Source organism: Phaethon lepturus, unplaced genomic scaffold, assembly GCF_000687285.1.
Source record: "Phaethon lepturus isolate BGI_N335 unplaced genomic scaffold, ASM68728v1 scaffold20533, whole genome shotgun sequence".
Classification (NCBI taxonomy): domain Eukaryota; kingdom Metazoa; phylum Chordata; class Aves; order Phaethontiformes; family Phaethontidae; genus Phaethon; species Phaethon lepturus.
This window is the reverse complement of record NW_010528668.1, coordinates 2,650-28,833: the sequence shown is the minus strand read 5'-3', so window position 1 is coordinate 28,833 and position 26,184 is coordinate 2,650. Positions and strand designations below refer to the sequence as shown.

At 35.7% G+C, this 26,184-nt stretch overlaps 1 protein-coding gene across 1 annotated transcript in view; it reads right to left on the bottom strand.

The window, feature by feature from the left end:
• Positions 1-25,261, bottom strand: part of KIAA1715 (KIAA1715 ortholog) — a 37,922-nt gene extending 12,661 nt beyond the window's left edge. The window contains exons 1-8 of the mRNA XM_010283748.1: positions 25,235-25,261; positions 23,919-23,960; positions 22,510-22,697; positions 19,149-19,207; positions 15,982-16,022; positions 9,043-9,123; positions 8,891-8,942; positions 1,358-1,576 (exon numbers count right to left, since the gene is read on the bottom strand). Of these exons, the coding sequence (XP_010282050.1) occupies positions 1,358-1,576; positions 8,891-8,942; positions 9,043-9,123; positions 15,982-16,022; positions 19,149-19,207; positions 22,510-22,697; positions 23,919-23,960; positions 25,235-25,261 (709 nt within the window). The remainder of the gene's footprint in view (positions 1-1,357; positions 1,577-8,890; positions 8,943-9,042; positions 9,124-15,981; positions 16,023-19,148; positions 19,208-22,509; positions 22,698-23,918; positions 23,961-25,234) is intronic.
• Between the last annotated feature and the right edge of the window lie 923 nt (positions 25,262-26,184).

Sequence of the window (26,184 nt, the reverse complement as noted above, 5' to 3'; positions counted from 1 at the left end):
AAACGTGGTTTGTAAGCAAATAACCAATTTCCTGGTGCAAGGAGCTGATTTCTGGTAATTCAAGATAATCAAGACTTAGTAATAACTTGCTTTAACAGTTCACTTCAGGGATAAAAACAAATTTAGCAGTTCCATAATACAGGTAAACAATTACTAACAAAAAATAAGGCCTAACAGACTCTGCAGAGAAGTGAGAGCGCACAATTTTTCATGACAAGTTTGTTCCACTACAGTAAGCAATACGAACAGGCATGTTAACATTCAGCTGCCCAAGATCTTCCATTAAGAGACCAAGTGTCAATATATTATGTATAGTCCTACTTTTAGATCGTATCATGGAAGTTAGTAAGCAAAGACATACAGTTTACAAGACTTAAGTAACTTAAAGTTAAAAATCAGGAACACAGGGCAGAGAAAAATATTCTTGATCACTGTATAAAGAGCAAAGAACTACTCCACATTACAGTGGTGCTCAGAAGATTCTTGGCAAGTTGCATCCCTTCTATTTTCAAGACAGCATTTCATCTCCTTTCTTGCCTTGTGATCCAACTTGCCAGACATCCTGCAACAAATGAAAGGCCTGGCACTAAGCCATACACAGCTTTACTATCCATGAGAACGAGTACACCACCTCCTCCCCAAAACTCAAGTTTTGCTACCTTCCTATGGAATTTACTTCACATTCTATTTAATAAAGCCCATCCCATCTGATCACCAAGACAGAAATCAAAGGAAAAGCATTTTCAGGATATGAAACCGAATTTTACAGAGCACTCATTTCTACCAGATTTCAAGCTGTTGCTAAACTTTTGACTCTTGTACCAAAATAACAATGTGATTTTAGAATTCAGATGCAACATAGACAACTTTTCTGGTGGATTTGCTATTTTACACTTTAATCTATGAGTATATATTGCATGACTATACCTCCTAGAGTAAAAATTTAAATAAATGTCAAGATGCATGTTAAAAAATATGTGCAGAGTTTAGTGAGAAACATGAATGTATTCTGAACGTGTTCTCCTCTGTACCTGATTTATATAAGCGTAGAGCTCTTCTAAACGAAGAACATAAAAAGGTATGCTATATTGTTGACTACAGAATACTGCAAAGTTTTATTGCCATTTAAACAAAGAAGCCATAACAGTTAAATGAGCTCAGGCAATAGGTTTCAGCATCAAAAGGTGCCAGCTGTAAAGAGTTATGGCTAATTGAATATGGAACTCCTGCTTAATCAGATAACTGCTCTGCTATTTCCAAATGAAATGCCATTTCCATACTGTCTGAAAACGGCCTATTTTATTGGTAACCAGAGAAAACAATATAAACTGTAAATAACATTAAGTGCTCTGTTTACCCATTCCAGGCACTGAAGTAGCGGGGGATCCAGGGCGTCTTTGTAAAACGTTTGACTGCAAGGATGGCACAACAGCTCTTTCTGGGGGTCCACTCAGAGCTGATGCGTCTCTCTGCAGGTTAGGAGATGCTGGAACCAGTGTTTTTGGAGAGCTTTGTTTAGGAGTTGTAGGTGGGGGCGTAGAAGCATTTCTTTGGGCTGTGGTCCTCTGACGAATTTCTGACAAGAACAAGCGCATACTGAATTAAACATCTAGCTTTATAAGCAAGAGATTAGTAAAAGTACATTAATATTGTTAATCCAGTCAGCAAATTACAGTCTCAAACAAAACCAGAAAGGTCTATAACTAAAGATCACCAGCTGCCTGACTGAGCATGTCATAGAAATAAACCCCACACAAAATAACGTATTTTAATAGCAATAATAATTAACTGTTAATACTTAGGGCAAAATTCTTCTAGAAGAAAATTAGCAGATACCTACCTTACAATTCTGTTCTTTAAGGCAGAACGCTGAAGATAGGAACAGCTAGATTCAAACCACAATGGCCAGAACTGACCCCTGTTTTACTCTATGGTTTAAACATGCTTCCAAGTATTTAGCTTTCCATGGGACCAAAAACTATTCATTCAATGTCTAAAATATCCAGGTGAGTGCCCAGAGTTACTAAATTTTTTTCAGATTGGAGAAATGAAACAATTCTAAAGCCAGAAGAAAACATAATGCCTCATTCAGATCATATAGTTTGGTTTTTTTTCAAAAACTCTACCAACAAGCCACATGTTGGATTGTTACAAAGCAAGAACAAGCTCTGCTGGAACATGTCCTTACTTTCACCTCTTCTCACTCCACTATCAGATTTCCTGTTAAATTACTATTATGAAAAACTTAACAGGTTTCCTCAGTTCTTCTCACCTGAAGCCAGAGTTCTCATTAAGACCAATGGGAATATCATCCCAGTAACATATTAAGCTTTGGATATTATTCATGCAAACCTGAAGTTCCATTATATTTGTTCCTGATGAAAGTTTGTTCCTGAAAACAAGCCAGGAACAATGCTCATAAACAGCAGTCACTATTACCTATTTCTCATCCCACCTATACCTAATCACCTCTAGGGAACCTTTGAAATACACTATTGCAACAAATCAAATTGAAATGTAACCCTCACTTTCAGGCTGCGGACATAAACTTGGTTAACAAGTGACAGCTTAGCCTCTAAAAGGTACACCCCAAGAATGCCTACACTTAAGCCTATAGTACCCTATAGAGTTAGTGTCTACCACCCACATTATTTTGAACAAGCTCGTTTGTCTTCCTTCACAACAAATGGAATTTAACACTAGAACTGGACTTTAAATTTATGTCCCCGAGTTTCAAGATTAGAGAGATTTTTATCTGCTGACTTGTGTCAGGCTGGAAGAGTTTAAATCCTTAGCAGGCAGTTTACAGGTCCACTGGCAACCAGCCATACGGAGACGGGTGTGCTGAAGTTTGAAGTTTGTCCCTGAAAGTACAATACTACCCAAGCTAAGCTTCTGTATGGGCTGGAGGAGGCAGGGAGTGTGCAACATCAGCTGACACTAGCTAAGAAAGACTTGCTATCACTGGAGTAGTAGGTCAAACATAAGAAGTCCTGTTGGAAAATTGCCAACATCTAGTGCCACGAAATTGCAACATATATAGGCTATGTTCTTGCCTACTTACCTCTACATATAAATAGGATTAATATACACCAGAAGAAAGAATAAAAGACTCTTTGGTATCATCAGTTAGAAGACGATGACTGCACAAAGTCTTACTAAAAATCCACCTAGTTCAGTTTCCTACAGAGCAGAACAGATTACTAGTTTTCCCCTGCCACACCTTCATGTGCATGACTGCATTACTTCACACAACTTTATCATCCAAGTTAGATTACCCAATGAGTGCAAAGATTCTGTCTTTTAAATTGGCTTTAGCAAGTGAAGTTTGTCCCCTCACTACTTCTACTGTTCAGAATCTGAAAACCAGGATAAATTGGTGAGGTAGTTGCAGAAATTCCTCGGTGACTTGTTTCTATTTTGAAAACTGCTCCTGTGTTGAAAGTTTTGTTTTAATCAAGAATTCATTTATGATGAATCTCACCATTGACATTTCTTTGAGAGCTTCCTGTGAGAGTCCTTAGTAGTAACCTTTCAAATCTAACTGCACTAGAATAATTGCATTATTCTCTCCATACCATCTGACCAACAGGCATGACTCATCTACAAACAATATACTGATTCTGCCCCATGATTTATCCATCCATACATTCAAGTTTGTTTTATAGTTTCTACTCATGTACTAGTTTCAAAAATCAAGTTAAAGGTATGCAACTTCTTAATTCTTTTCAGCTCCACAGATCTCTAAAAAATCAGCGATAAATATGAAGCTTGACTCCACTTGTTCCAAGATAATTTTAAATACCTATAAAAAGACATTTCAATCCACTGCTAAGACTTTCTTCATTCTTTTTCATTACGAAGTCTGCTTTATTATGGTTTTACATATAAAAATGTCAAAGGTCATGATTGTAACTTCTACATAAGGATGTTACTTCTACATTTTGAAGGTTGTCTTCCTATATCATGTGGTTTAAGCAAGTCAATTTTGGTTGCTTAACAGCTCTGAGTCTGTCTTCATAGGTCACAGGTATATCCGCATTTATTCTCAGCCCATAATACACTATTTCTAAGCAATTTCCATGCCACCTGCAAGAGCTTTGCCCCTTTCACCTGTTTTTTCTGAAGGGTCATTTTTGGCAAGCCTCCTTTAAAAAGGCTTTCAATTTTTAAAGTTACTGCTACTTTAATGATTCTTTCCCCGTATTTTTTTCTCATACAAAGATGCTGAACCCAAGTACTCTACAGTCAGTATTAGGGAGATGTGCCTTAGTAGTTTTAGTCTCATTACAGAGGTAAGAATGCAAGACTCATTGCTAGTTTCCACAAAACGATATAAGGTTATTCACAAGGCTTCCCCCCCACCTCCACTTACGAGTTCATTTTGTTTTCACTCTAGTCTTATTTCATAGTTAAGAGAACTTGCCAACACTTCCCTGCTCCCCAAGTAAAAGAAGTTACCAGGAGAACTTACATTATGAGAAAATGAGAAACGCTCTCATTGGCAAGACCAATAGCCCCATCCATCCTAGTATTTCATCTCTTAGAGTGGTTGTAGATGTTACTTAATGACAACACACAAACCTGAATGCTTTCTGTTGCCTACATCTCTGATACAACCCCCAGGATCCATAAATGCATTGTCGGGGACACTAAGCTTAGAGTACAGCCCTATCTAATCATCTTAGTATCTTATATGGACACTGTTGCCCATGAACTCCTCTAATTCCTTTTAAACCTGCTGTTCGCATCCACAATAACAGCCGTAATTTTTCTGCACTAACTGAATATGATCTATATACTTCTTAAATTGCCTTATGTTGAGATGCAATGTGTTAATGATGAGCCTCTTGCAAAGTTCCAGATTTCCGTAACTCGGGTTCCACGAGTTAGCTGAGTAACACATCTGTTGGCTCTCAAAGCTAACACAATATACAGCTTCTGCTGAAGTAGTTTTAATGAAGTTTTGCAGTTTTCCAAGGTTTTTTATTCCCTGAATAATTTTTGTGCATCTGCAAACCAACTGTATGAAGACAGATAAATAACTTAAAAATAGAACATTTATTCTTCAAGAACACTGGAGTCCAAATTCCGCAGTTAACTGGCACTGAACAATACAGATATATAAGCACACATTATTTAACAGGGCTACTACTCACATCTGATGATTCAGTATGATCTATTAAAGAATATTAAGGTATTGCCACTGGCAAGACAGCTGTATCTTTCATGTTTACAAACATAACTATTTTATTTCTCCCTCACTTCAAAACTCCTTGATTTTTTTTAGAGAATACACCATTTTTAAAGAGCTAGAGCACAGCACAGGTCAATATATAGTTCACATAACTTACTGGCTTTAGTGGAAAAGACCAATCAAGAAATTTGTTTCTTCCTTCTCATGCCTCCTCCTCATCCCACAGCTTGCAACCATCTGGTATTGCATTATTTTTAATTCAGGTCATAGAGTGATCTCATTTACAATACAGCCTTGCTAACAGTTGTATTAAGACAACCAAGGGAACAGGTATCAACAACAGGATATTGTTGATAAATATTTATTCCACTGCCAATATATACTTACCCTATCACCCTTTTTTTTTTCCTTACAGCCTAAGTACTGAATAACTATATGCTCATTAACTTTACCCATTAAAACATTTCTGAATAGATAGAAGTGCACTTAGGTTTTCAAATTCCTTTCCTTCTGAATTTCCAGGTGCTTTCTTATGCCAAACTAAAGATTTATCCAAATCATCTGTTAAAATTACAATTATTTAAGTGCATGTCAATCACAAAAACCTGCAAAAGGAGCTAAATACATATGAAAATTGGAGGTCTACCACTTATTTTCCTGAGAACCAACAATGCTGATTAAATCTTTGTACTAATTACCATGATGCACAAGTTTCCATTTCAACTAGGAAGTCAAAAACATACCAGCTAACTAACCTTTCATCAGCTGCCTCATACATAACATTGTCCAACCTGATTACACGCTGGTCATTATTTACCCTCTTTTCAAAAAGACTCAATTACAGAGCTCAAGATAAAAGAGCTCTGCTGCCTGGCTAGTTTGTGTCCAAAGTGAGCAAAGAGAAGATCAAGGAAGCTTTAATATTAACCTGTTAACAGATATTTTATTATTCCAAATCACTATAATCCTACCACATATTGCATGTACCAAATTACACCACAATCACGTTAAGGTGTCATCTAGTTACAATAAGATATATACTGCACAGAACAGAAGCTAATATTTGTTTTCGGCAGATATTATTTAGTGTGAACACCAATAAGCTAGTAGTTTTTTGATAACTAAAAGTTGAAATAATTACTGCACATACCAAGAACAGGTTATTTAAAGTCTCCACAATTTCACAAGCTAAAGCCAAATACAGCATGTCTCCTGAACTAGAATGCATCTACAAAATACAATAATCTAAATATCAACTTTTATATGCACAAAAAGCAGCAGCAGTTCTAAATTTAATGTGTTAGAGAACAGACTGGAAAAAGAGAAAAAAAGGATTTTTTTCTGCGTATGAACAAAGCTACACAGAATCATAGAATCATTTAGGCTGGAAAAGACCTTGAAGGTCATTGAATCCAACTGTAAACCACAATAACTTACAAAATCTATTTTCCAAAATCCTTTCCAAGACTAAACTGCACTTTTATTCAGGATGAAGTAAATTGCTTACTTTAATGTGGATGCACCCAGAGAAGTTGAATAATATTTGAATCAGAAGTGTACTTTACATTTTCTCAGTTGTGTCCCCACTTAGAGGTGTCTCATTCACACCACAACACAGTCTCAGAGAGCAGCACTTCCATTCTTCTCAAATGAAACTGAAAGATGTCTTCCATCAGGTCCACAAGACCAGTTTACAGCTAGCCCTAAATAAAAACCCCTAAACATATATAGTGTGGACAAATTCCTCAGAAAAAAGTTTCACTCTACAAATCTACTCCTCTTACATCACGTTTATTAATGTAGTCCACAGTCTATAGTGGCTGGGTCTCAGAAATACTTCTAACTCTCCCAGAGCCTCTCCCTCACAGCCCTTCTATTAACAGTCAAAATCAACACAACACACCGCATGTATGCTGGACCAAACTAACCTGCTTTTGACTAACTCAGAACCCTGGATCAAAAGCACACACACTGTGCTCTGTAAATGCAAACATACACAAGACTAGTTAACTAACAGAGACTGAGCAACTCACTTGTCACCATCACTACTTACACAGCCTGGGCAGAGGGGAAGAAAATAATATAACTCTTAGGAGTTTCAAAAATGCTGGTGATATCTCTTAATAAAGCCAGGGTGACTAAAGCCTCCTCATTGTCTATTTAATTTATAGGTAGTTATCTCTACATAGACACACACAGTTCCAGGCAGTTTCATCCCCTGGTCAGCATTACTTGCATTCTACAAACACATCTGTCATCCTGCTTCTGGAGTGATTTCTAACATATCTCAAGGAGAAGGATGAGTATAAAGAGTTTAAAAAAAAAACCTACCTAAACATTACAGGTATGACAAAATTCTTGGCAACCACCCATGAGCTGTATTAAGACAGAGAGCAAAACAGGGTGTCAGAATGGCCCTTCAGCCTTAAACTATGAATGCCACAGAAATTGAATGATAGGAGAGACAGGTAAGGAGCAAACTTGAGAAAAACTGTTGTGCCTGGGACACCAGAAGAGAGAAAAGCTTTACTGCTAACACACTGCACTGCAACTACTCACTGTCAATGTCAACAAGTAAGCATCAGCTAAAAATGTTTTCATGACAATTTGAAGCTAAGCTAGAAGAACAAACAGCTTATTAACACCTTTGTTAGTAAATCCAGGTGCTCTGCACCCATCAAAACCAGCACTCCAAGAGCTAAAAATAAGACAAATGAAGTTTTGGTTACTCACAAAAATTAGACATAAAGTTGACAATTCCAATACATGCGCTAAAGCAATCTGTCTATTTTATGGAAAATTATGCACATCAGATTCTGCAGTTCATTTTGAGCACCAGCCCCTACAGGTCTAAGATGGTTAGAACAGCAAATTAGTACCCACACTTGGAGACAGCTCTTTATAGGTATCTTCAGTATTATAATATAAGGTGGCCTTTTATACTGTGTTAATACTAGTATTTTCAGTTTAACTAGAGCATATTATACTCAACTTTAAGGAAAACTTAACAGTAGTTTGTTTGCAGAAATATTTTTTTAATTTATAGTCCACATTTTTAATGCAAACATTCTACTGAGAGAGGGTGGGGGAGAGATCTTTTCAGTCTTGAAACCAGTGTGTGCAACCTAGAAACAAAGCTTCCTTGAAACCCATGCAAGTTTTCTCTATTTATTTTACTATTTTATTAAATAGCACCTTTACATGGAACATCATAAACTAGTACAGAACTGTCCATTCTTTGTATCTAGAAAATATCCAATTTCTGCACTAGTTTTGTGGAATCTCTCCATCCCACCATATAAAAGTAGTTTAAGCACGGCATTAGGAAAGGTCTAACTAGCCAGAAATAGAAACAAAATTGAAAAGCTAAGCCAATGAACATTATGTAAGATTTGAAAGCACCTTAGTATTCTAGAAAAATTGTAACTATGCCACAAGAAGTAAATTTTCTCTCTGCTTTAGCATCAAGCAGCACTAAACATCCTGCTGTCTAGAAGAGCATCAGCTTTCAGTAATAGAGCCCTTGTCTGAAAAATACAGAACGGTAATGGGCATAGTCTAATAAACAGTCTATTAACCCTAAATAAAGGTCAATTGATCTACAAATTTTATCACAGAAAGACTTCTAGAGTGGAAATTGCTATGAAAGACAAGTATCTATGCTAAAGAGCAGCCATTTTACAGGGCTATTACCTTGTCCAGGTCTTGGGGTTGCAGATGTTCCGGCAGATGGCAGTTCAGCCTCCTGCCAATTAATTATAAATAACGTTATCTGAATGTTCAAGTTCCATAGTACCTTTCATATTAAATCAGTATCAAATCACCATCAATACCAAGATTCTTACCTTTGCACTTGATTCTGGATCAAACCTTTCAAGGATTAATTTAGCAGTCTTGTACGTTTCTTTCTCCATTACTTCCTCAAGCTGGAAACAAAAGGTTCCACATATCAATACAGAATTCTTCAAAGTATTGTCCCCCATATCCTCTCACTTACAAGCAACTTATTAATGCTTCCAAAAGGTGAAGCTTAGTCCAGTAAACCAGCATACCTGCAGATTTGCTGTATTCAATGGAAATGAAATTTTGCTTTCAAAAATAGTTTCTAAACTCTAATGGGCTACTTGTATTTAACAGCTTTATTGCAAGAAAACACCAAATAGCACTAATTGTTTACATATAATGAGGAGAATAATTACATGCACCAACTTCAATAATGGAATGTGCAAAAATCTATCAGCCATCATTATTGGAAGTTATTAGACATGACAAGCGAATGACAGGCAATTCCTTAGATTTATTTCCTCATAGCACTTAATGCTATTAATTTAAGGAAGGTCGTTAGCCAAGCGCTTTACAGAATAAAGTCTCTGTGCCAATTACCTGCTGTCAGCATCGATTTTAGATTATTTATTAGCAGAAGCAATTAGCTTGCTGCAAATGCTGTGAAAACTCACTAAATAGGGAACAGCCATGGAATTTACTCAAATGACTTTAAAGGCTGTATCTCCATCTTTACAGTGATTCAAACTGCTTTTCAGAAAAAAAGGGAACATGTTAAGAATTTAAATAAAAAAATTTACTGAGAACTATGCATACTTTAGGGAGTGTAATTAAAGCACTTCATTATTACAGCATTTTATTTACAATGCACTCAAGTGGCTTTATAGCTAATACATGGGCTTAATTAAAAAAGTAATCACTAGTAAAGTATCATTTTAGCAGTTAACAGCCAGCATCAGAAGCAGCTTAACTTTAAAACAGAGATAGTTGAAGTTATGACAAATAGATAATATGTACAGAAATTGTAACATATTTTACTGTATCTTAAGCAGACCTTTCCTCCTAGATATGCTGACTAATGGCCGTGTTCAGCTAGAAGGGGGGGTTGTTTGTTCTTAGGTTTGCTGTTGGCATAAACCGCAAAACTGAAAAGGTCAGTGGTCAAAAAATTAAGTTCTCTCAAACTCATTTATCACTGCTAAAATAACAAATGGTGCACATTAACATGACTTTTACACTATTATTTAGCTAGTGGGAAACTAAAGTTTCAGCCATTCTGCGCATACAGACCTCGTAGGGGTTTTACCTTTAGACAGATCTCAGAATTACAAATAGACCTCAGAAGCTAAATAAAATTCACTCAATTTAATGGATACACAGTATCCATTTAAGAGCTCGCTCCTACACACACTACCAGAAGTTTAAGGCAAGGAATACTACCCAGGCTGTTAATTAAGGACTATTGAAACAAAAAGGGAGTGAAGAGGGAAGTAAAAATCAATTTCCTAAACTTGTATTTCAGCAAGACTTTGCAGTTAACCCACTAACTTCATAAAACAAATGCCACACAGTGCAATAAGATCAGAATTAAGAGTCTAATAGGAAAAATAAAGTAGTTATTGCTTATAAAAGTGAAAACCATAAGGCAGACCTTTATATGAAGGGGCAAGGTTAGTGAGGTGAAGCTGCAAAGCGAGGAAGTGTTAACAGTCAGTGTCAATACCTGGCCCCCAAGTCAAAATAAAAACCCCGAGCCGCTCCACATCAATGAATGTATAGTGCATACAATTTCTTTATAGCCACACAAGAAAATGAGAAACAATCTTCTGCAGAACAAAGTGACTTTTAGGAAAAAAAAAAAAACAAACAGAATGCTCCACTATCACTTGACACTTTCCTTATCTAACGCACTCCTTGTTTTAGCAGTTTTAGATAGGATGGTAGTTATTTGTGGATATGTAAGTTTTGCAAAAACAGTAACATTATTTTGAAATGGAAAAATATAGCTCTCATCACAAGATTCGGATGTTAAAGCTATTCTTCACATTCTAAAGTTATTGGATAATTCAACAAGTTACTCTCTGTATTCTGAAATTCATATATAGCTTTATAATTCTAGTAAAGGTGAATCTGAACAAGAATTCCGTTTCACAACTTACTCTACAAATTTCTTGAAAATGCATGGAAATCGTCAAGATTTCTAGAAGCACACTCACAGTTCTGACCATTTCACTTCTAGAACATATTTTCATAAAATCAATTGGAATTTGGCTGACAATGCCAAATACCAAATCAAACAGGTTAAAGTTTACTTACTCTTCGAGCAAATTAGTATAATTACTAGAAGCAAATAAGGGCCTGTGTAAAATTTAAATACTATCTCTACATTTACATAGCAGAAGAAACTGGCTTGTGCACTGCCACAGCAAGCTCATTTATAAATGCAAATCAACATACTGCCTTCTGGATTATTTGCCATCCTGAAGCATAACCTTGGAAATGTTAACCTAGTGCTGAGCACTGGCTTGCTAACACAGCAAATTGCTCAACACCTCCTGCTCTTTTTCTACAATATACTCTTTTCTGAGATCCAAAACTTTCCCCACAAAAACATTTTCTACTTCCTGCCAAGGTCTAATTCATAGTCTATTAATGCTGAGTAACCAGGATCACAAGTGAAGTCTCTATGAAAGTTAGCAGCAGCCTAATCATAGATTTTTCAAACTTACTTCACAGAATTAACCACATCTTAATAAAGAAGTATGGTCATGTACCACATTCTCTTCTAGGAATAATTGCATGGATGGCCTCCTTTCCAACTGGCAGCCAAAGAGAATTCCTGTGGCAACAACATCAGTTGCCTATATTTAAAACTAATACGAGTAATGTATTTTAAGCTTCTTGTAAATGCAATTTAGCAACTGGAAGTCTGAAGTACTGGCACCATGCAAAGTACTTATTCGCCATACTACCACGTGAATTCTTAAATTTAATTACTCAGTGTGTCAAACCCAACTATGGAGAGGTATTTCTTTATGTTCAAACAAAGCCAAAAGAGTCATTTCATTCTACCATGTGAGATAAGCAAGTACACACAGCAAAAGTCTCCTTAAAACAGGAAATAAATCATTTAAGCCACGATAATCAAGTGTACTCCAGACAGATCCACGCAAACAGTAAAGCAAGCAAAGTAACGGTTTTGTGTGAACACTGCATGAAAGAAATACCTCATTCGATCATTCATCAGTAAATATGATTTTTAACCGTATTTTGGGCTTCCAAGTGCACGTTTTCAGTACTGTAGCATATACTGGGTAGACAAGACTGGGCTTATACAACAATCAGCTCCTAGTCGAGTAGAGTTTTGGTCACGTACTGAAAGTTATCAAAATATCTACAGTTTTCTATGCCTGGAAGGCTGAAGGTATAAAGTTCATTAAACAGTAATTATTTTAAACAAGAAAACAATGGAAAAAATGCAGCATATGAATTAACATAACTCCAAGGCAGCCTTGAAATCAGACCTCTCTCTTTCTTGGAAAATTAACAGATGCAACTGTCTAAATTCTTACTTGAAATGACTAGAAAGTCTGTCCAAGTCTAATATTACATTCAGCCTACTATCACAGCATAGCTAAGCAAACTTCAGCAAAGTTTAATTCTAACATTAGCAAAGTAATTACTATACTGGCTTCACAACTCTGTCCTCAGGCTAAGAATTATCGCATCTTTAAGACTACTGCTCCAGGTAAAGTCTCCACTAATTCCCACTTGTAGCAGCTTAATACATGTCCTGTGCCCTTGCTTTAATATGCTCAACCCTCTGAACTTGCTCATCTATACACATTGAGGCTTAAGGGCTGACATCCTCATTAACTGAGGACTCTAAGGCCAAAGTTACAGCTACACAATCACGAACACAATCAGAGTATCCCTTACAATCAAGGAGGGAAAACAAGTTGCACCTTGAAGTAGTGCCTTAATTATAGCTAATCAACTTAATCCCTACCCCCAATCCATAAAGAAACACTCAACACATTTTAAAGCATTCATTAAGAAAAAAGTAGTGTAGAGAGTCAGTTCTGTGGAAAACAAGTATTAACGAACTTTGAGTCAAAGTACAGGATAAACAATATTAATGGGAATTTCCAGATTAAGGATCCGTATTTGTGTTTGTCATGTATTTTACCCACATGAATATCCATGTGATTATGCCACCAAAGACTGGAGCCTTTCGAACAGGACTGAAGTTCTATTGAGCAGCTCACTGCATAGCCAACAGGGCACTATATCTCGTAGATGAGGAGCTTACTCTGTTACAGGTACACTTCAGCATGTAAGTAACATCATTAGGGAAAAGGTGGACCAAATGCCTGTAAAACACAAGTACTGTAACATTTTTCAAAAAGACAATTGTCTTCAATACAAGATTTCTCCAGCAATCAGGTAGTTGAGCTGCAACAAAGTGAAAATTGTTGTTGTGGCAGCTGACAGTGCCTACACAACAATCTGCACTACAAATAAACAGGAAATACATAATTTACTTATCCCAAATACTTTGATGATCACAACGTAAATATCTTAGTACCTAATCCTGTTTTCAAACTAAGTAGCAAATGAGAATCCAACAGGAGGAAAAAAAAAAATCCTCTCCCTCCCCCCTTCCCTGTATTTTACTTGGTAAAGGTTTTTGTTTTACTAAAAAGTAGGTGTTGCTAGTTATTCATAGCCACCAATAGTCCTAAGGAAGTTAATCCAACACAAAACCAAATCTGAATATCAAAACCAAATTACTACAGAATGCAATTTTATGAGTGGTTTTATCTAAAATACAAATTATATTCTGTCTCATTACCTGCATCCCCTTTCAGCTCATTTCAACATGCTGAAAGTTTCACGTATGATGACCTAATTTTAATGCTTAATTGAATACCTTTAAATTATGATGAAACTCCTGTGTAAAAAAAAAATACTAACACCACACCAATTCAAGCAGTTGCAATAAGTCTTCAGTTTCTGGGTCCTTTACTAGGAACCAGGCACCCACAAGATCAGGAGGTTATCATGGACTTTTTATTCCCCTCAGATTGAAAAATAGCCAAGTTATAGGCTATTGGACTTCCCAGAACTCCGTTTTACTAATCCTATTTAGAAGTTTGTCTTTAATCATTAAAGCTTGATATGCATATATACTAGTGGCAATTTATATTTCCAGGTTTAAACTCTCCGTAGTTACACTGCAGTGTCTATATTGTTCACAAAGGATTTGTGCAGTTTAATTTACTTTGATTTTTTTGCTATTCAAAATACACATTTACATCTTGTTTCAACAGCATCAGTTTTCAAAGTAATGACACTCTACCCTTTATAAACCAGCTTTTTCATGACTAATCTTTTATTCAATGCCTCTTCTCTAAAGAAGTGCTTCTCACACACAAAAATTCAGCATTACTAGTTCTTCTACAATAGATATAAAAATTTTCATGAGTACAGAAAAATAAACATATTTAACTGAAGTGAAGGCTTTACATTTAAGACTCAAAAAGCTATTCTGTTCTCCATTGTGCTTTTTCCTGTTCCAGGAACTTTCCCTCCAAATCTACTCAATGACTATGTCAATTGGAGAAATTAACTCATTTCAGTTAAGCAGTTTTCATAAAGTTAAAAACACAGTTATACTCATTTATTGCATTCTTAGGAAATGTAAGCCCCTCAAAACCCCTTTTTATCACCTCTCCAACCAAAGGACACTTCCATTTAATTAGATTCCTTAATATAAAGATTAGCAGATATTCCTCTTTACCAAAAGACAAAGACAGAATTAGGTTACAGATTATCATTTTTACATCTACATCTTAAAAGTGATAAAAAACAGAGTGGAAGATCAGTGAAATCTGTTTCCCCCTGTAAAGGCCATATAATACCAGACTCTTACCTGACTCCTTTTTGGCAGCTTTGCTTTGGGTTTTCTATTAATTTAAGCTAGCATGGCAAAATCCAGAAGGCATGAGGTGAAATTCATCAATAAAGCTTCATAATACAACTTTTCAAGTTTTGGGGCAGAGGAAGGGCTGTTAGGGGACAAGCTGGTTTTTGGTTGGTTGGGGGTTTTTTGTGTTTTGGTGGTGGTGGTTTTTAAGTTTTGCCTTGCAAGGCAGGAGATTAAGCAACAATGTAAGTAAACAGAGAACTTCCTTACAGAATGATTAAATAGAGAGAAAACGGCTTTCCGTGTTACAATTTTGCAAAGAGTGCAAATTATCTAACACTTGGTATCTTTTCCATTCTAAATTTGCCTTATTGAAATTAAGTGTTGATCCAGTTGAAGCAAACAAAAGTATAAAACTCATGTATGCCAGGTAACTCATCCACACAGCTCACAAAATAGATGACCTCAAGACACGCAATAGGATTGATACATGACGAGATAACTTTTTTAGAGGAAAGAATATAGTAATTATGTAGTACAAAAATAAGATTGAGGAGGATGGGAAATAAGTGGTGATGCATTTCAATATAAACAATAATCTGTTACTCGATGAAAAAGTGAATCCCGACAAGATGGAAGTCCTTTTTGCTATTTATGAACAAAACATTAAATGAGAGAGTAACTCTTAAAGATATAGTTGCACTCTATGTTCTTAAATCAGCACATCATCTAACACTTTTTATAATCCTAAAGTAAGAGTAGTAGTCAGCAATGAGTAGGTTAAAGCATACGTTTTCATTTTCTGACAAAATAAAATCAATTTACATAGATGTAGCAACAGTAGTTTTAAGCCAAACTACAAGGAGACAATTTATTCTCATATGCAAGCAGCCCTTTGTAATTTTGGGGCAAGGAAAACCTTGTGTGGTACTAACAACATATGAAACAGAGGAGTGATAATAGTTTCACCTTCCACTCTTCACCTGTGTATTACAATCAAACTCCACTTGTGGAGATGCAAAAACACTTCAGTGGACCATAACAACTAGCTTTTCTTGAAGTTTTTACTTACTATTTTTTTCTTTTGAGACTTTAATTCTTCCAGTGCATCATCTAAAAGAAGGACATCATCCATTAGTTTTCAAATATAAATAAGAGGTAATTTTAGCACACTCTGAACATTGACTTCGCCCTGTGAGATCAGGAACAATTACGCACTGACCACTACCAACCCTACAACGTTAGTAAACTTTGTATAAAATAACTAAAGTTTTTATGTGAAAATAAATCATTTTAAATCCCAAAACTGCTTATAAATTATAGCCCACTGTTATCACTTTACAGTTACAACTATTAAAAAGTTTTATGTACCATTTTGTCATTAGGCAAACCAATTCTAGCCAGTGCCCTGCTTTGACCTACATTAAAACTGGTACAACAATGGACCAAATACACTTAATCTCATGAGTCAAACTACAGAGAAAAAAAAAAGCTTGAGGTCTAAGTATTAATATATCTATTTGAGTACCAGATTTACTGGCTTCAGTATTTCATGTAAGCCTCTTAACACATGCTAGTTTTAAATGCCAGGTCAATTCTGAGCTTCAAATCTCAATCTCTTTCACCCTTTCAATACTTTCAGGCTACAGCAAAACCCCCAGTTTTGTAAGAAAAGCTATCAGAATGTCATTTTACTACTAAATGTTATGAGACTCCATTACAACTAGTAAGCACAGCACCTAACGTCTCCAAAAGGGAGGGGAAAAAAGAAAGGTCAAATGCACATGGGATTTCCCTTTAAGTCAGTGCTCGCAGCTTGTCACTCATGGAAAACTCCCTGTATTAAACCACTGCCTACTACAGAACATACTCTCTTGATAAATCCATTTTCTACTACCTCCTTCACAGCAAGGAGAATTTAACAAGAACTTTACAACTTTTTCCCCTTCTAAGCTCTAGTGGGCACCAGCAGGTCACTTCCTGCAAGATATAGCTAATTTTACCCATTTTTCAGTTTTCTAAAAAAGAAAATGCTTCATAGAACTACATGAAACAAAAAAAAAAACACCACCAAACTTAATAAATATACATAAAGATACAAAAAAGAATTTAAGTATGCTATACACACACCTTCTAAAGTTACTTCAGGAACACTACTGTTACTTGAAATTAAGGGAACACGTAATTACTTGAACTTTTACAGAATGCAGGAACCCATTTTGATAGAATGAACCACTTTATTAAATGTACAAAATACTAAAACTGAGTATGTACATATTTGAAAGTTTATGTAATGAAAGGGTAACTACAACAATCCCTTATTAGTTAAGACAAATAGGACATGGAAGAAGACCGTTTTTAGCACTGAGCTGGACCACAGAGGATAGACAATTCCAGGAATTGTGCATCTTCAAATTAATAAGGTACTTCACCAAATTTTACATTTCTATTAGAACATCACCTCTCATGTAGCCCCAAGATTAACACCTTGAAATGCACTGCAACATGCAGACAAACAACACGATACAGTCAGCTGTTAACAGTCATTTAAGAAACAGAAGCTGCTTTTGGTACAGAAATGCCTAGAACATCTTCAAGCATAGCCTCCCACAAAGCAATGCAAGCAGTTTAAAGCGTGGAAGTTTGTTTCTGATCACTTTACCTCCTATGTTCAATAAGAACGTCATAAAACACCTGCCCCTTCAAACATAGCCAAATGGCAATTACTGCAAAGTACTCTCAAGAATCTCATCCTAATTAAACATATAGAACAAAAGAATTCATACTAGAAAAGTCAATACCTGCAAGATACCTCTTATTTTCCCCACGCTTTGGGACAGAACAACCTAAATCTTCCCCAACAGTTCTCTGCCTGACCAGTCTTAAAAACTGAAATTCCGTAATCTCTCTACATCATCTGTCCTAGGGTTTCACCAGGAATTTTCCTCATTCAGAGCATGATTCCCAAACCTGGTGCATGCCAGTTATCCAGCATAGAGCTTTACAGTATTAGATAATCACCTTCAGTGACTCAATGTGTTCTATCAGCTTATGCCAGAATAAAAGGCTAGCTTTGAGCCACTCAGTTGCCAGTTTGCTCTCGGCTACGTTTTCTCCTGCTTTACTGCTGTAACTCTTGCACTGCGCATTTGATTTGTCTTCCAAATACAGGACTTGTATCTCTGAGGTAAAACACTTCATTTTTAACCAATCTCTGGAACAATGCAGAAATAATTCCTTTTGGCATGTTCTAACATCTACTAAAACCCTTTATACATAGGTTCAACAAAAGCACTAGACTTGCTTATATGCTAAAAACAGCAATAAAGAGATTTAAGCAAACCAGAAAGACAGACATACATACTTTTTTCTTCTTAGCCAGCAAATATATATTCACTTTAGAAATGAATCACACAGCACCACAGAATATATGGACAATTTTATTTCTACACAAAAATGTACATCCTATGCTTGCATATCAAATGCAAACATTAAGTTTAAGAAAAATTCCAAAAGTGATGTTTAACTCTTAAGCTGGCACAAATTAAATACAACATGTTGTTCTGCAAGTCATAAAACATAGTGCAACATTCAGATTTTCCTCTATTATTGCTCACATCACTGTGAGATATTGTTACAGGCTGGACTGCTTTCAAAGAAAGTTTCAAATTAATTCTAACTACTGCAGACAACTGCCACAGATGCAGTTTTTAAATTTTGCATTAGAATGAATCTGTATGTTCTGTAACAACTATATATATTTGAACACCTGCTTCACTTTTTTTTGTTACATGAATCCCAGTTTTCCTTAGCTCTCAAAACAGCACAAAAAACCTGCTATAAGTCTCTTATACATCAAGATAACAGATTAAGACTGCTAGAATACTTGCAAGACACCAGTATTAAGGGAACTACTACTATTGTTCGTATTTCCTTTTCTTCACTCCTACTTCTGCACTACATTTTACTCTATTACACTTTAAAGTGTGTAAGTAAAGCGTGGAAGCAAAGACAGAAGAAAGTTACCAGAATTTTGTAAGTGAAATGAAAGACTAAGCAGCTTCCTGTTCTTTCAAGAACTGTGTGAGAAACAAGTTTAGCTAATGCTACCCATTTCAGCATCAACCAAAACACTACTCTCTTCCTGGAAGCCAAATTATCCAAAACATTTACATTTTCATAGCAAGCATCATTCCCAACTAGTTCCATATTCTTAAAAAAAGACAAAAAAATACTTACTATTCCTTTCTGTCCTTTTGGAAAAGAAAAAAATGAGCAGTGTTCTTATAAACCAGATTCTTTAAAACAGAAAGAAGAATTATATTAATTAAAATATATTACAGTAACCATTTCTGAAGTCATTTAGCAAACAGGTCAGTTAATGCAGAAGACCTACCTGATGAGATTTAACTTTGCAAATACAAAGAACAGAAGTCTTCAAACAAAATTTATACAGAAAACTAAAAATTCAATTAGTATCTTGTCAACAAAACATCCAACATCAACCTAAATAAAATCCTCCCATCTATTAAAATTTAACCAAGCATCACTATAGGTAGAGATACTAAGGAGGCAGCAGCAAGTAACATCATTATTTGCTAAAATGTTCAGTGGGAACTTTTTAAAATCAAGGTATGTGCAGCTAGATGAAAATTACTTAGTCATCACTTCTTATTTGATAGATTTATGATGCATGTTATCCAGAAAACCAAGCTTACCAGCTAAGGTCCAAAATTAAGACCCAGGAGATTTGTGGGAAGAATTCAATACCAATGAAAAACATAAGATAAGTTTATTGTACAAATGTTCTCCCAAGCAGAGTTAACTGACCTGATTCCTGGCAATTTTAGAGCTCTGAATCCACTCAGTTTCTGTAGGGTTTCAGCTGACTTAGCTCAAACAATGGAGCAGTTTATCTGTGCTCAAGATAAAGTTAAACTGATCTATGATCATTTTACATCTGAAAGGTCTCTGCAATCATCAGGATTTCATTTGTTTTAAAGCTTGGAATTGCTTATAATTAAATAAGTTGACACATTTCCTGGCAAGTTATTTGGCCTAAGTGGCAGATCTCATACCTCAAGCCCTTCCAAGCATCTTATCCAAAACCCTCCTAGTGCCAAAAGCTATGTTATAAAGCCTAAAGTAGCAATGTTTCATTTAAGAAAAAAATTCTTAAAGGCTAGAAAGGTTCTCTGAATAACAGCTAGCACAAGAAAGCAGGCAAAAAGCTCTAAGATTTCAAATAAAGTTTTGACTTAATTCATCAGAACACTTTTTGCATTTATACAATGGTTGCCCAATTCAAAATGCTTTCAAATATTAGCAACACAAACTGAGTTAGGTAAATTAGATGAGACAACAGGAACGCAAGAGTAACCTATCCAAGGTCAGAAAAGCGGAGAAAGAAGTTGAACGCTATTCCATGTTCAAAGGTGTGCTGTAATAAGTACTCCAAGAATATGGATGGCTTTGCCTGCTTACACAATGCAAGATATGTCTCTTCATGAAGTATCAAAAGAAATGCTTAATAAAGAAACTTCTACCTAAAGTTGTACTCTAAGCTAGTAGATATATGGTAGGACTTCATGAAATAAAAAAAATATTACCTCTTTAAGAACTTTGACGTAAAAGTTTAATAGCTGACCATTTCAGACCAATTTTACAAAATAAAAACATATTTCTCTGAAATTCTGAACATGAAAGATGAAACAATCTAATTAAGATGAAAATTATTTCAAGAAGAGCATCCATCTAACATGCTAATATATTTCTTCAACTTTTCAGATATTTCAATACACATTTAAAAAATGCTATGTATTCCTAAAACTTAACTCGCTCTACCAGCATCAGTAACTTGCTGAGACCCTGAGGGAATGACCTAAGGCAGAAATAAGTTGGTGACTGACTGCAAGTTGGAAAAGGCAGACATATTCCAGTTTGATTAAGGCTGAAAAATCTCTAGAGCTATTACTGGGTGGCACCAGGCATTCAGCATGGAGTCACCTCTTGACCGAGAACAAAGACAAGCTGGCAGTTGCTTGCCATTCATATCTGCCAAAAAAAGATGAAGGGGAATAGCTCAAGAGAAAAGTCAGATAAACAGTTGCAAGTCGTAAGAGAACAACAGTCTAATTCTGAAGGTTAGTAAGCAGATATCTAAATCAGAATTTTACAGAAACCCACCATTTAATAAAGAAAAAAAGAACTGGAATAGAAACTAGAGAATAAAAATCCAATGTGAAAATTCAGACCACTGCTAGAAGCCTTCACCTTCAGTAATAAAAGTTTTCATTTCTACACTAATCCTAACATACCTAAATGAAGGGAGGCTGGTAATACCTCCTCTTCTCCAAGTCTTCCCTGTTAGCATGAGCAAGCCCCGCATGCTAACAGACTTGCAAATCCTTGTCTTGAAGAACATAATCAACTCATATTGCCAGCAAAGATTAATCTGAGCTGTAATTTCTATCCTTTCCAGTCAAGATATTGCTGCCCATGTACCTTCTCTACAGGATTCCGTAACAGCAGCATATTAGTACATTACGCATAACAATATGACATACAAAAAGCACCCTCAAGTATCTTTTTTGCACGTTATGTTATGCTGACCCACACTAATCAAATTTGCAAAGCCTTAAATATTTACATTTGACTTTGCCTTTCAAGTCTTAAGCTAGGGCACTGACAAGTCATGTTTTCGTACAAAGATGCTGTACAAACACAGACAGTATTTATGACATTCATTTCAGCAAATTAGTAAATACACTGTGCTCCCCATTGGTAAAAAAGATGCTCAGTAGGTTGCTTCTTCTCTTTGACAGGCTGGGGGAAGGGGAAGGAGGGAAGCTGCTGTTTAGTGAGGTGGAAGCCCATTTTTTCTATTTTTAGAAAAGTAGTTTTCTTAGAAAACAAAAGCCACTCAGGAGGATGAGCAGCCAATCAGCTCAGCAGAACAAGAAGTAGACAATACTTTCTCCTATTCACATCCAATGATGTTAGGATATTTTCTGGTTGAAGAAAACAGTCAATGATTTTCCAGAAAAACAGCTAATTATGTAATACTAGTCCTCAACATATTTAGGCTGATGACATCTCAAGTCAATTCTGTGTTTATAGTCACCTAATATGTAGAAGTAAGTTTCTCCATTCATTCTTCTATTTTTTTCTCAATTTTATATGCCGCATTTTACATATAGGCAACATACCTTAGGTCACTTTCATACAGTAGTGTTACTTTTCCAAATAGCAGTAGAAATAAAACCCAAGATAATATTCTTCTGCTTATATTACATTACCTTGCAGCTGTTCAGACACAGGTCTCTCTCTAGCCCTAGTACAATTTTGATAAGCCAAGTAACTTTAGATGCTAACATCTTTTGATGGTAAGACTTAGCTCCACAATAAACCCAGACCCATGAGAGACATTTCCCTCAAATCCAAATAGTTACGCAGACACGTTATTTTAAAAGAAAAAATTCGGCAAGTTATGACAACTCAAGGATCGTCAAAAGCAAACCCAAACCCCTGCTGAGATGTATTTTCCATCTCCTTTTATCAAAGAAACAGCGGGGGGGGCGGGGGGAGTATATTTACTTACATCAATGGAAATGCAAAAAATGGAAGTGTCATAATCAACCTTGCTGTCCATTCATCAGGAAGACACCACAAATATACAATTAAGCAAGTGATAAGGTAAAGAAGTGAAGAGTAGAGAAGCAGCCTTCCAACCCATAGTTTCTGTAGCCTCTGATTTTTTTCTCTAAATTCTTCTAATGTCTGTATTTCCTGCAAAAAAATAGGGTTCAACCTTATTAGTGAAATTAGTTGGTGGTTTTACTAAGCTGCCTTTAAGTGTTTGCTAAAATTAGCCATATCAATGTGATACTTAATTAGAAAAGTCAAGCAGCTTTTTGATAAATGACAATATTTGCCCAAAGATAACTTTCATAGCATAAATACATCACACTATTAAGGTTGCTACAGGCCACTTGCACTGTATTAGCAGTAACACATCGCTGCTGGGAAGAAATACTACAAATCAGCACTTTATCTCATTTGTAATGCATTATTATATTTGGGACAAGTGGAAAATGCCAATATCTTATGAATTGCAATCTTTACGATCACATAAGTCACTACCAACCATACTTCACATCCCAAAACTTTCATCAGGCACCTGTGGAATTTCAAATGCTTCTAATATTTTTCTACTAATTTGGGAAATTGCTGACACCTCTCCATCATTTCACCTGTTTTCATTTCTGTATTTTCCTCATATTAAGAGTGAAATCCTGAACATCTGAATGATGCTTTTGGCATATTCATAAGTAATCAAGCAATGCTCTGCTGTTACCATTTTGACTGCATTTCAAGTGACAACGGGACTACTCACACTTTTAATGAAAGAAAAACAAAAACTATCAACAGCATATTTCAAAACAGTTAATTTCCCCACAGAGTACAGACATCTGCCACAAACTCTGGCTAAAAAAAAAAAAAAAAAATCACAGTTGATTACTGAACAGTCTATTCAGTTATTCTGCCCTTGACCTTACTTACTACCACTACAGTTACAACTCTTACACTTAAAACCATACATTGAAGATTTTCTAATGAGTCTGATGAATGCAACTTTGCAGTAGTGACATTTTCCATTACATGGGAGTTTAAACACTAGTATTAATTAAATTGTGTTATCAAGCCAACTTCACATTCATTCCCGTTTCAGGCTCTCTAAATAATACTTAAACTGTAGTTTCTCACTACCTATTATACGGTGTTTTGTTTTTTTTTTAAAGTGACTAACAGTAAGGGGAAAAAGGGTGGCAGTCCATCTGAAACTCAGAAACTCTATTACATCCAACTGGAATAATTACCAACTTGATTTACAATTCCATGACAGTATTTTACCTAATGTGAAAGAAATATATGGCCAGCCAAAAGGATGCATATTTCTAATTAAAAAAAAAAAAAAAACAAACGAAACACCAAAAAGCAAATACATACCTTATCAATTTTTTCTAATACTTCTACAGTGGAAGGCTTTGCCTGCTTACAAGGGAAAGAACAAAGATGTTAATCTAACTTTAAAAAGTCTGTATTTTGAGGATTACTGTACATTAACATTTTCTAACAAAAAGACATATTCATGATAGATTAATATAGTCTCTGTTTTACATAAAGGTAAGAAGTTATTTTACTTTAATAGTGACAAATAGAAGGGACTCTAATGAATCACTATTTTAGAGTTGGTATTACTATTAACTGAAGGCTTCTCTCCTACACCGCAAAAGATTAAAACCTATAATGCACATACAGCAATAATGGATGTGTGGGTGGGAAGTAAAACAAGGAGTGAATTGATGAGTGGAGAGAATGGGCAAAACAAAGAGAATATATATAGGAAACCCTAACCTGAGAACTTAAGCTTTTTATTACTTTTCATTCCACACAAAGACAGATACTCTAAATAAATTATAAGCAACTGCAAATAAGTGTTATCTCCAGTAAAATTCCCCTTAGGAGCAACTTGGAATCCCCTTCTACGAATCCTTCCTAATTTCTAAGAAGAATAAAGTCAGTACCTTCCCCATCCTTCAGGCCACAAATTCAAAAACCATAGCCCACACTGCATCACCATAAAAGCAAGATTCTTTCTACTACACAAAACCAACATTTCACCTAAACAGTTGCCTTTAAAAAAAGGAGTTTCGTATGGGAGGCTCTAAAATCAACTGGTAATATGCAAAGGCAAACGTAGACTCGAACAACTCACACATGCCGGGGGAGTATTCAAAAATCTCATGCCTCTTCCTCAAACTCAGTACACCATTAAATAATACACAAACCAAGAAAAACAGTTAGGAAGAAAGACTTGTTTAAGTAGCTATCAAAATATTTGTTAAAACAGACACAGAACGATGTTCTGAATGTATTCATCTTGACCTAAAATAGCCACCAGTCTTTCAAGTCACAAACGCTGTTATATTTATCCCAATGAAGCACCACAAAACTATTTAGATTTACAGAAAGCGTTGAAACTGTATTTTTTTTTATACGTGAAACTAGTGCCTGGTCTAGTACTGCAAAGGAAGTAAAGGACAGCTGCACAGTTTCACAGTTTAGGGATTTGGCAGAGAATATCTTTGATATTTTCTTTGCCAGTCTCACTACTGGATTTCTAAGTGACATATTAATGGGAAAAGTTTAGCACTAACATTCAACCAGCATCAACAGTCAACCAACAGGCATTAAGAAACATGTCCTGCATACTCCGATCTTCTAGACTAAAGATTATTACATTGTTACATGACTTTACTTACCCTCCATCTTGAAATTAATCCACCCATCTTCAATTGTGGACAAATGTTGGCAAGAGCTATCAATCTTCTACAAGAATTCACAGCTAGAAGTGAAGCATTAAGCACTTAGGAGCAATCTAACAGCACAGTCCAAGATGCACAGATTTATTCCAATACCTGAAGGAATCAAAATATTGCATAAAGCCATTGTCTAGTTATCTAGGCTGTCCAGTTGAGACTAGGACAATATATATGGTTATTTTAAAATATCTAGTCTTCTGTTTCATAGGGCATCTTGTAAGTCAGTTGAGCAGCCTCGATGTGGCCAAACTTATTTTTACTTTGAAAATATTTAATCAGAGGGGAGTCCTCAAAAATAGACACACAAAATAACTGCTAAAAAAAGCCACGAATATCCTCCATCAGAAAAACAATTTTTAAAACTTATCATTAAGCAGCGTTATTTAAGAAACTGATTTCCAATTATCTCCTCTGCTGCTCATAAGCATAACTCTCAATGTTTCTTTTCAGCTGTCACTCCAGGCATCCAGCATTAATATCCTACTATTCATGAGAAAGTTCATCTCCAATAAGTCTACTTCATTTTCATGCTCTCATAGACAACAATGTATTCGATAGCACTATTGCTCTTCCTTTGTATGATCAGTTTTAAGTTCAAATAATCACTTACTCTAGGAAAGCACTACACTGGTAGGTGTTCCCTGTACACAACACACAGTGCAGTCACCGGCACATCAAATGTCCCTACAGCAATTCCAAAGGCGCAAAAGTAGCTCACCCTACACAAATCTGGAACCCATGAACAGCACTAGTTTGATGATCTGGGTCTAGGTTCCTGAAACAAAAAGGCAGCAACTTTCCTTCAGCAAGTAGTTGGAATCGATTGATTTTGAACCTCAGGATGCCATAATTTCTCTCCAGCCACTTAATTTACAAGTTTTCACCCAGTG